An 11,209-nucleotide genomic window follows, 5' to 3' on the forward strand; every position below is an offset into this window, starting at 1 on the left:
TGCGCCCTCGGCCGCACCCGCCACACCACGAACCCGGCACCCCGCCCTCTGGGCCCAGGCGCATTGGGCCGGCACAGTAGTGGCCCGCTGGCCCACCGCGGGGGTCGCGCGGCCGGCTGGGCCACCCGCCCTGGGGCCCCTTGCGGGCCGAGGCCCGCGGGAGGCCTAGGCTGCTTCTGGGATTGGGCTCGAGCCTCAGTCGTGCCGCTGGGCCCCGAGTCAGCCCGCAGAGGGGCGATTCCCCGGCTCGGCCCTGGTTCCTCTAACTCGATCAGGTCGTCTCGTGGCTCGCTGGCCGAGTCAACCCGGAGAGGGCCGAAGGGGGTTTCCGAGTACTGCCCGTCCCCCCCACCCGCCAGCGGCGACCGGCGACGCGCGACCTTCGCTAGTTTTTGCCAGCCGTCAGTGTCTGCCGGGGACACCAGCAAGGTCGGGCGAGCCGCTGGAGATGGGGGCCGAGTCGAGGACGACCCAGGCCCCGGTTCGGGCCCTGTTGTCTCCCTCGGCCGCAGCAGCCGACCCTCCCGCGGGAGTTTCCTCCGCGTCGCCACCATCCAGGGGCCATAGACTGGCCCTTGGACCTCCTCCCCGATGCCCGGTGGCAGCAGATCAGGCCCGTCCCCCGTCTCCTCCACCACCGAGGGCAGACCCTCATCGGTGCAGGTAGCCGCCGGAAGACGGCATGCCGCTTCCAAGTGCCCCATCCGCCCACAATGGGGCAGAGAACCGGAATGTTTTCGAAGACGAAGGGTTGCCCGCATCATCCCCGACATAAAAGGGAAAGAAGGAAGAGTCAAACTATTCTTACCCTTGGGACGAGCCGAGCCCAGGCCAAGATTTACCAGGGCCTCCTCACTGAGCAGATCGGGGAGCCGAGGAGTTTCTTTCAGCCCGAGCAAACTATCCAATGTCTTCTGCTCGGACTGCGATAATTGCAGAAGCCTATTGTTTACTGAGGTCAGCGGAAAGCTCCAGGTCGGATTAAATCCCCACGACCGCTTGGAGGAGATATAGAAGAAATTATCCTTCCACCTGTGGACGGAAGTAGGCAGGCCTCCAAATAGCTTACGGCTTCCTCTAGGGGAGAAGTACCACCACCCTTTATCTACGGGGTTGCCTTTTAATATAAAGCAACTTCTGAAGATATTTACCAGGGGGAAGCCGTGTGCTAGGCGGAGGGCGAGGAAGCCGATGATTAGTCCATGAATTCGGGGCAAGCGCGCAGGCACCAGGCCATACGCCGTCAAAAGCTCATCCACAAAATCATACAGAGGAAATCTCAACCCTGCTTGGAGTGTATCTACGTACACCCCGACCCAACCACTGGGCGGGTTGGTGACTCGGCCTCCGAGATCCGGGAGTTCAAGCACGAACTCCGGAGGAATGAAGAATCAGGCTCGAACCGAGACCAAATTCTTGTCGGTCATGAGCGAACCCATTTCATACGGGCTCGGGCCCACCTCAAGTTCAACCTTTTCCACCTCAGAAGAAGCTGGAGCTCGCGATGGACCTACATCGAACTTCGATACCCTCGTCGGCGAGTCCATTGCCCTGGTCTTAAGATTAAAGAAAAAAGGAGGAAGAAGACAAAAGACTCTCTGACCGACCGAAAGAAGGGATAAAATGCCTACCCGAAGCTCGTCGGAAAAAGACGGACAGGCGACGAAAGAGAATGACCCCCGGAAGAGGAAATAAACAGGTGGCACAAAAGCTAGTCGAGAGCTCCAAAGAATGCCCGGAAGAAAGCTCCAACACCCCGGCAACGGCGACTGAGGAAAGAAGATCAGGAGCAGGGGGAGGGTCAAGCAACGACCCTATGACCCCTTCTTCAGGCCTTATATAAGCCTCTGCAGCGGCTCCGATCGGGCAACCTAAATGATCATACGGCCCAAGATTTGCCATGTGGCAAGCCCTAAGACGGCCTCAACAAATCTCTCTGAATCGCATCACTAATTGCTGATCATTATGGAAGGCGCTCCGGAGCTCGAAGTATTGATGATTGACCTCCCGCCTTCCGCCGAATGAGACGCTTCGGAGAAAGGAGCATTAATGGTCGACTCCTCATGTTCCGCCAGATGAAATGCTTCGGGGGACAGGGAATTAATGGTTGAAACCCTCCTCGTCCCGATCCAACAACTCTCCAGAAACGAACGCCCACGTGGAACCCTGAAAAATTTCTGTGGCAAATTCCATCCCAGAAAATTTAGTAGCTTGGACGTCCCAAGTCCGACGTCAAGCTCTAGGCTAAGAAGTGCGCCGAAGCATATCCAGTTCGGTACGCGCCTCTTTTTGCTTATGTAACTGAAGTGTTGGACGATCAGGAGTCTGACTACTTCCATCGTCCGAGCCACAAGGCAGCTCGACCTCGGAAGTGGGGGGAAAATGATGGAGAAAAAAATGGATCGTCCAACCCACAACCAAAAAGCCGCCCAGTTTCGGCCGAGTAAACGTTAATGACGGTTGGCTGAATCTTCACTTCGGCCCAGGGCCAGCTCGTCCTCGGAACTCCATCGAAAGCTTCACCAATTCCAGACATTCGCCGACTCCCCCAACCAAGCTCAGGATACCTCCAGACATTCGCCGACCCACCTCGACCGAGCTCGGGGCGCCCACTCCAGCAGTATGCCCCGACCATCGAGTTCGGAACGCTCCACCAAGCACATCTCGGAGTCCGAGAAGCCAAACTACTCCCAGTACCCGCCAAGCCGACCTCGTCAATCACATAACGCGATTACATAACGAGCTCGGCCTCGCCAATGACCACACCATGTGCGGGCCTATACCCATCTACGTGGTCGTACATCACCACACTACCGTGTCATGTCTCCATAACCGGCCAACAGCAGTCAGACGACACCTTGACTACTCTGGCCATACCCTGCCGTGATTGTCAACACCCTACCGTTCTCAAGAACGGGTTGTACTGCCTGAGCTGCATGCCATCTGGCTCAGAGCCACGTCCCCTAATGATGAGGGCTGACAGTACTTTAGCCATCTGTGCCACTCCCCCGAGGCTATAAATACCTCGGTCAGGTAATTTCTAATGGAATTTTTGGCTAGACCAACTTTACCCCACTCTAACTTAATCGTCGGAGGGCCCTCACCAAAAATACCGGTGAGGTTTTGTGCAGGTCCGTGGCCGTCGAGCAAAAGGTGGCCCCCGTCTTCTCCCTCCAATTACCGGCAGCTCTCTCGACTCCACCGGTGTGGTCCCCCTCAGGCCAAATTTGAACCACAACATTACCTATTCCGTCTCTTCCTTGCACTCGCTAATTCCAATGCCTTTTCACTTTATTCCTTGCCCCGACTAATCCTAATACCTATTCCAAAGCCGCTTCAGTTTTTCCATTTATCCGAGCAGAAATGATATGGGGCATGCACTGGAAAAAAAAAAAGAATGCATTTTTATTATATTTCTTCGGGTACTTAACCTAAAAAAATAAATCTAAAAATCGCAGACTACTTTCACTAACAAACCGAGCAGTCCGTCCTAAAATTTTAAAAAAAGTATGGCATTTTTTTTCTTTTTCGTTTTCAAAACGTATTTTTTATTAAAAGTACAAATGGATCGGATTGGACCGAATCATGAGTGATCCTAATCCAACCTGATTCTTTGTTCGGATCCTAGTTTTAGACTTAAGACACAACCCAATAGAAAATTAGATTTGGTCAGGTCGGGGCCACGGCTACAATTTTTGATCCAATAAATCATTCGGGTCGGATCGGACTGGGTTTATATATAATCCGGATTCAATTAAAAAAAAAATGGGTGCTACGTGGATCTAACCTAAAAAATTTAGGTCGAGTTTGGGTCATACTGCATTTTCATCCAAAATCATTATTATGCAGATAAGTTACACAACTCGGCAGCTGGGCCTACAGTAGCAACAACGGGTCAAGGTCTCCCTAAAATAACCAACCCCACCTTATATAAGTGAAACAAAAGAGTCCGTATTTCTTACGGTGACATGGCCAAACGTGCGGCATGTTGGTGCGTTTGGGTCCGGCCTGGGTCCGTTTCCATCCAAAATCACTATTACGGTAATAAGTGACACCACTCTCAGCTGGGCCCATGGTAGCAACAAAGAAAGCCTCCGGCCTCGAGAGTCGAGAGGGGGTCAAGGTCTTCCCCCAACCCACCTTAGAAACCCCCCTCGAGAGGCCGTGTTTCTTACGGCGAGATCGCGAAACGTGCGGCGCACGTTGGTTTTGTCGGGCCCCACGAAACTTCCTGCTCTCCTCCGTTGCGGGGCCCAGCTGGACAGGAATGGTTGTGAGAGCTCGGAAGAGGCCCACAGCACACGTGATCTTGTCAGCCTTCCTCCACTCTTAACAGCATAGGGCGCAATGTTGGGATCGAACTGGATCATGAGTGGCCTAATCTAATCCTTTTTCTTATTCAAATTTTAATTTTAGATTCAGATTCAATTCAATAAAAAATGAAATTTGTTTGGATCGAATTTACGGCTATAATTTTTGATCCAACAGGTTATTCGGATTAGATCGAGTCTATTTATAATTCGGATCTAATTTAAAAAATTTGAATTCGATTTGGATCCCAAATGAATCATTTCATTCAAAATTATTGTTATGCTGATAAGCGACGCCCCTCGACGGTAAGCCCTGCGGTAGCAGCAAAAAAAAAAAAACAACAAACAAACAAAGACTCGGGCCTCAAGAGGAGTCAAGGTCTCCCTATAATAACCCACCCCCACCTTTTGCGACACCGCTCGACGGTAGGCCCTGCGGTAGCAGCAAAAAAAAAAAAAAAAAAGAAAGAAAACAAAGACTCGGGCCTCGAGAGGAGCCAAGGTCTCTCTAAAATAACCCACCCCCACCTTATATGAATGATACTACTTGACCGCTCGCCCCGCGGTAGCAACAAAGAAAGACTCGGGCTACGAGAGGAGTCAAGGTCCCCATAAAATACCCCACCCCAGCTTATAGTGACAAACAAAACAGACCGTGTTTCTTACGGCGACATAGCGAAACGTGCGGCGGGTTGGTGGTGTCAGCCCCCACAAAACTTCCCGCTCTCCTCCATTGCGGGCCCCAGCTGGACATCCATGCATCTCTCCTGGATGGCCGCTGCAATGCCATGTCCATGTGCATTCCGTGGGCAAAGGTAGAGGATCAACTGCTACATTGTATGCAAATATAATGTGACTAATGGCAATGCGCTTTCTTTTTATTAATTATAAGCTTTCCTATTCCTCTGGAAATATGCGGCCCTGATGCAGTCGTTGGCTGCTGTCAGGCTACGAGCATCTCGTGATGTTTACACACTGTTTAATCGTACTGGAAGAAGTTGGCCTTTCCATTGTTTTGAATAATGTAAATTATTTGAAAATAGATATATTTATGTAGCAACGACTATATGTTGTATTTATTGTTTAAAATGGATAAGCCCTAAGCCTGCGGGCTGCGGGCTCAAGCCCGCAGGCCGCAGCCTGCCCAAAATGGATAATCCGATTTTGGATTGGATCGTTGGATAAAGGATTCAAAATTAATTCAAAAACTAACGGATTGGGTCGGGTTGGCTCGAGATTTAGTAAATCCAGACACAAACTAAAAAATAAAACAAGTCCAATTTGAGACCCTAACCCGACCCCACGGGTCTTTAAAAATAGATCAAATCGGGCTGGGTCGGGTCACAGGGTCAACCCGACCCATTTGCAGCCTTAGAATATCTTACGTTAAATTTTACTGCTTTGGCGTACCATTGTATGTCGGAATTGGGCATCAACATCATACACCTCGTAGGTGGTTGTTGAAGAGCCTTATTATCTATTTTACCTCTCGCTAAAAGGTACATAAAATTTTTTTTAATAAATTTGAATATTTAGGCATTCTTTTCCATTGCCAACATTAAACATACAACTGGTTCTTTCTCATCTTGATCCTTGGTTTATAGGGGTGCAAATGGGTCGGATTAGACCAGATCATAAGTGACCCCAACTCAACCCGATTCCTTGTTTGGGTCTTAATTTTAGACCGAAACCCAAGCCAATAGAAGATCAGGTTTGGTCGAGTTGGGTCCATAGCTACAATTTTTGATCCAACGGGTCATTCGAGTTGGGTCGGGTCCATGTATAATCTGGACCCAATCCAAAAAATTTGGATCCGATTCGGGTCCAGGTCGAGTCATACCCATTTCCATCCAAAATCATTGTTACGCTGATAAGTGACACCACTTGACGGCTGGGCCTGCAGTAGCAACGAAGAAAGCCTCGGGCCTCCAGAGGGGTCAAGGTCTCTCTAAAATAACCCACCCCACCTTATATAAATGAGAAACAAAAGAGACCGTGTTTAACGTTGGCGGTGTCAGCCCCCACGATACTTTTCGCTCTCCTCCGTTGCGGGCCCCAGCTAGACATCCATGCATCTCTGATGTTTGGTGTAATGCCATGTGCATTCTGTGTAAGGGTACAAATGAGTCGGATCGGACCAGATCATGATTGACCCCAATTCAATCCGATTTTTTGTTCGGATCCTAATTTTAGACCTAAACCCAATTCAATAGAGTATCGAGTTTGGTCGGATCGGGTCCATGACTACAATTTTGATCCAGCAAGTCATTCGGGTCTGATCGGGTCCAAGTATAACTTGGACCCTATTTAAGAAATTTGAATCCTGTTTGGTCCAGGATCCAGATTGGGTCATAACCGGTTTTCATCCAAAATCATTGTTACGCTGGTAAGTAACACCATCGGACAGCTGGGCCCCATGGTAGCAATAAAGAAAGCCTCGGGCCTCGAGAGGGTCATGGTCTTCCTAAAATAACCCACCCCACCTTATATAAATGATGACAAACAAAAGAGACCGCATTTCACGTTGGTGGTGTCAGCCCCCACGATACTTATTAATTTTATTTTTATAATAAAATCCAAATCATGAATTTATCCCTCCGACCAGACAGCCTCTAATCGAGAGGGGGGTACTGAAACTATAGCCGAGCCCCTTCAATTAAGAGAGAGAAATGGCAGCCCTTGGAGCATACAAGGTTGCTGAAACTATAGCTGAGGAGAGCTTGACTAGCCAAACAGTACAAACAGATTCCGATCTTGAAGTTTTTTCGAGCGAAGTCCAGCCTGGTCGCATACCCATGAATCCTAAATTGCTCCAATCAGCAAGATCAGGAGACAAAAGAATTTTGGATGAGTTACTACGACCAGGAGATTTTCCTTCTAGAGCTTCGGCGGGGGAGATCGCAATAACAGTACCAGAGGATTCTCCAATACAAGAAGATACCAGCTGCCTCCTTGGAGTTACACTCGAGGGAAACACCGTCCTCCATATAGTTGCTAGCCGAGGACATCACGAGATTGCCAAGGAGATCTGTTGTAGAGAGATCTCTCTTTTGGCAGCACCAAACACGAGGCTCGATACTCCATTGCATTGCGCTGCCAGGGCAGGGGATGACAAGATGGTCTCTCTTATTATCCAGTTTGCAAGGGAGGGCGAGATCGAAGAAAGGAGAGTCTTGAGGGCCAAGAACAGGGACGAGGCAAATGCTTTACATGAGGCTGCCAAATATAACCATGCGAGTGTAGCCAAAGTACTAATGGAGGAGGATTCAGGACTGGCGTCAATGCCGAATAGTGTTGGCATGTTTCCGCTCTATCTGGCCATCACGTCAGGATCCTTTGATGTAGCCAAAGCCTTGTTACAGTCTTCCTTTTGGGAGAAAGCTTCTCCAGCATCTTATGCAGGCTTTAACAAGAAAACTGCGTTGCATGTAGCAGTCCTTCTGAGTCGAGGTAATCGAGCGCTAGACTTACATATTGTTCCCGCCCTTTTTTTCTTTTTCTTTTTTTGAAGAAAAGGTGAGTAGATCACTACCATTTCATATGAAGTGTGAAACCACCATTTCATTTGTCAAATGATCATGATACAAAAGAAACAAGAAAGCTATATCAAATAATACAGCAAAACAAGGCCATTCGGGAGCGTACGGGCAACCGTTGTACACACCCAACAAAACAGATCAACATTGCCTACAGAAAAATTAATGAAACAAAAAAAAGAAAAGCACGGCCACCTAGGAATCTTTTCCTCAACCTCAGAAGATCCAGAAAGTGGGAATTAAGCAACTAGGAACCACAATTATTCACTGGCAATTAAGAACCCAGGCTTTAAGAGATTGGCCTTTTTTTTTTTTTTTGATGATAAGGGAAGCAAGATTGCCAACTAGCTTTTATTGAAATTAAGGGATCGGCCCAAACATAAAGTAGTCGGGATGTTGTTGTGACCAAATGCGATCAAGTGGATTGGCTTGGCCCCCTTCTTAGCTGGTGCTGTGCATGCCCATCTAGGCTTATCGAGGTTCAGTTGGCAAGTTTCCTTGATGGTCACCATGTGTAACTTCCCTCGTAACAAATAACGAACTTTGATTTTTCTTCTTTTAGTGTTCTTGTGATAATTCACCATTGGACTAAATATGCTAATAGATGCACTAAGCAGATTATTAAGCAAGCATATGCATGGAAGACAATGCTCCACCTTTTAATTTGTAAAAGCACCATGAGCATTGTATAACACAAGTACTCACGATACCTTTCATTATACTTACGTGATAGAAATTACTGAAGACATATTGCAACGGAAGCCGATGCTTGCCAAAGGTGTCGATTCCTCTGGAAGAATTCCTCTTCATTATGCAGCTTCAGATGGTCATCATGATATGGTGAAGCTATTATTAGAGCGCGATCCCTCTACAGCCTATCTTGCAGATGCCAAGTATGGCTTATTTCCCATACACATTGCAGCTATGATGGGCAACATTCCTATAGTTGATCAGATTTTAAAACAGTGCCCAGATACAGACGAATTATTAGACAAGGAGGGAAAGAATTTTCTTCATGCCGCTTTTAAAAGGGGAAAGCTTGATCTGGTCAAGAGAATTATCTCCAGGAGACCGGATCTCAGGAAGCTCTTAAATGACCAGGATAACGAGGGAAATACGCCGTTACACACGGCTGTTAAAAACAGCGACCAACGGAGCGTGCATTTTCTTCTCCGGAACCAAACCGTATGCGTCAACGTTATCAACCACGACGGCTTCACCCCTCTCGACTTGGCTTACCGAATGTTGGATGATAAAGGCCTGCAATTCTGGATGGTAAAACTCTTAACAACCTCGTGCATGTTTTGCTTGCCATACATCACAAGCATATATAATCTCTTTAGAGAGGTTATGTATGCTTGGAGCATAAACACGTTTTCTTCATTTCTTTCGAGCTAGATGTCTTTCTAAACACAAATCCTGATAATGAGCATTCATTTCTTACCATAATAAATGCCAATCTTGTCAACAAGACTTCGGCTCACCGGACGGCACCTTTTTGCCCTTATATTGTGAAGATACCCAAAAAAATCCGTATTTTTTAATAAATAAATAAATATTATCATCAAGTCTGGGGACTGGGATGCTCTCGCTTATAAGAAGTGGATATGTTAATGTTAACATGTAGTGTTCTCAATCTTTCAACTAATCTCCCTTTTTATGTTCTAAAATTTTTCTTGCACTGTAGAATGCAAAATTCTGCATTGCCATCTGCTTGGCTTTAACAAAGGCTCTGTCCAGTCCACGAGAATTGCATCATTTAGAGACCGGTGAATTATCCAGTGATGAGACCAAAGAGAAACTGTCCGGCGATGATAAGTTCAAAAAAGAATCATCCAACATCGAGGACAAGGAAATCAGGAGACAGGTGGATTTAGGCAAAGATTATTGGATTGCTGCGGTGTTGATTGCTACGGTCACATTTGCTGCTGGTTTCACCGTCCCCGGGGGGTACATAGCTGATGATCATCCAGGCCGTGGCACAGCAGTTCTAGCAAAAGATTATGCCTTCAAGGTATTCCTAGTCTCAGATTCCACCGCGTTGGGCTGCTCCATCCTAGCCACATGCTGGCTCCTAATTGCAGGAACGTCGATGGTTGATACACATACTCGCAGAATAGCCCATTGTGGGGCTATAAGTTGTCTATGGGTGGCATTTATGGGCATGTCCACTGCATTCGCGATGGCTATATATGTAGTGTTGCCTCCCAGCTGCAAGCGTATCCGCATTATTTTCTGCATCATTGCTCTCGGAGCCCCTTTTCTAGTTCATATGGCGGCATATTATAACGCCTATGTTGTGCTGAAAACAGTAAGAATCAGGCAAGGGTATAGACAATGTATTTACCCAACCACACACCCGCATGATGTGGAACGCCTTGGTCCTGCTTTGCTGATGTGGGGTGCCCGTCTCATTTTTTGGCTGCTTGTGACATTGGGCGTTGATGCTATCTTTTTCCTGTTCGCGACGCTCTAGGTGTGTGAAAATCGAAGCAGCAGCTGTCAGCATGCATGGCTGACAGAAGTCCAAAGATAGCTTGGGAGTTGCATTGGGAGTAACATTTTAATTATTTTTTATTTTTCACATGCAAAATCTTCCGTCTGTATGCTAAAAATATTAGCTTTTAGGGGCGTGGCAATGAAATGTTTGTCCTTTTGCTCTCTTGCAAATAGAGAGAAAAAGAAAATTTTTCTCTTTTTCGACCTTCTTTGACTGAGCAGAGATTGCAGCTTCACGTTTTTTTTTTTTTTTTTTTGTTACTTGGGGGGGGGGGGGGGCAATGAAATGTTTGTCCTTTTGCTCTCTTGCAAATAGAGAGAAAAAGAAAATTTTTCTCTTTTTCGACCTTCTTTGACTGAGCAGAGATTGCAGCTTCACGTTTTTTTTTTTTTTTTTTTGTTACTGGGGGGGGGGGGGGGGGGGGGGGGGGGGGGGGGGTGCTCACACTAATCTCGTATAAGCATTACCATGAGAGTCCAAAGAGAAAATACACCTAAGAGATGGGGGGAACAGATATATGCATGGCGAGTCCAGAGAATCTCACCGGAGTGGTGAGCAGTAAAGGAGGCGATCCAATCCGCAGATCTGTCTGCCTCTCGGTAGACATGCACAACTTGGAAAGCATCACACTCCTCCAAAAGCCTCTTAATGTTGATTAGAAGCAAATGGTCTGCCTCTCACGATCCCACTTGTAGAATCCGCTCAATAATATCCACTGAATCTCCTTCTAGGATGATGCTTCCTGCCTCGAGCACCCGCCTAGCATAGGAGATCTCCTCCCACGCTGCCCTGAATTCCGCTCCTAGAACACATGCTTCAAAAGTCCTGAATTGCCATTGACACTCATATACTTGAGGCACCAT

The 11,209-nt window shown here is 47.5% G+C and overlaps 1 protein-coding gene across 1 annotated transcript; it reads left to right on the plus strand.

Annotated features, from left to right (window-relative positions):
* The first annotated feature begins 6,979 nt into the window (after positions 1 to 6,979).
* Positions 6,980 to 10,322, plus strand: LOC120107128 (protein ACCELERATED CELL DEATH 6-like). The gene is made up of 3 exons (XM_039120297.1): positions 6,980 to 7,760; positions 8,580 to 9,121; positions 9,534 to 10,322. The coding sequence occupies exons 1-3, from the start codon at positions 6,980 to 6,982 to the stop codon at positions 10,320 to 10,322; spliced, it is 2,112 nt and encodes a 703-aa protein (XP_038976225.1).
* Positions 10,323 to 11,209: the final 887 nt, after the last annotated feature.

This window comes from Phoenix dactylifera, unplaced genomic scaffold (genome assembly GCF_009389715.1).
Source record: "Phoenix dactylifera cultivar Barhee BC4 unplaced genomic scaffold, palm_55x_up_171113_PBpolish2nd_filt_p 000771F, whole genome shotgun sequence".
NCBI lineage: Eukaryota > Viridiplantae > Streptophyta > Magnoliopsida > Arecales > Arecaceae > Phoenix > Phoenix dactylifera.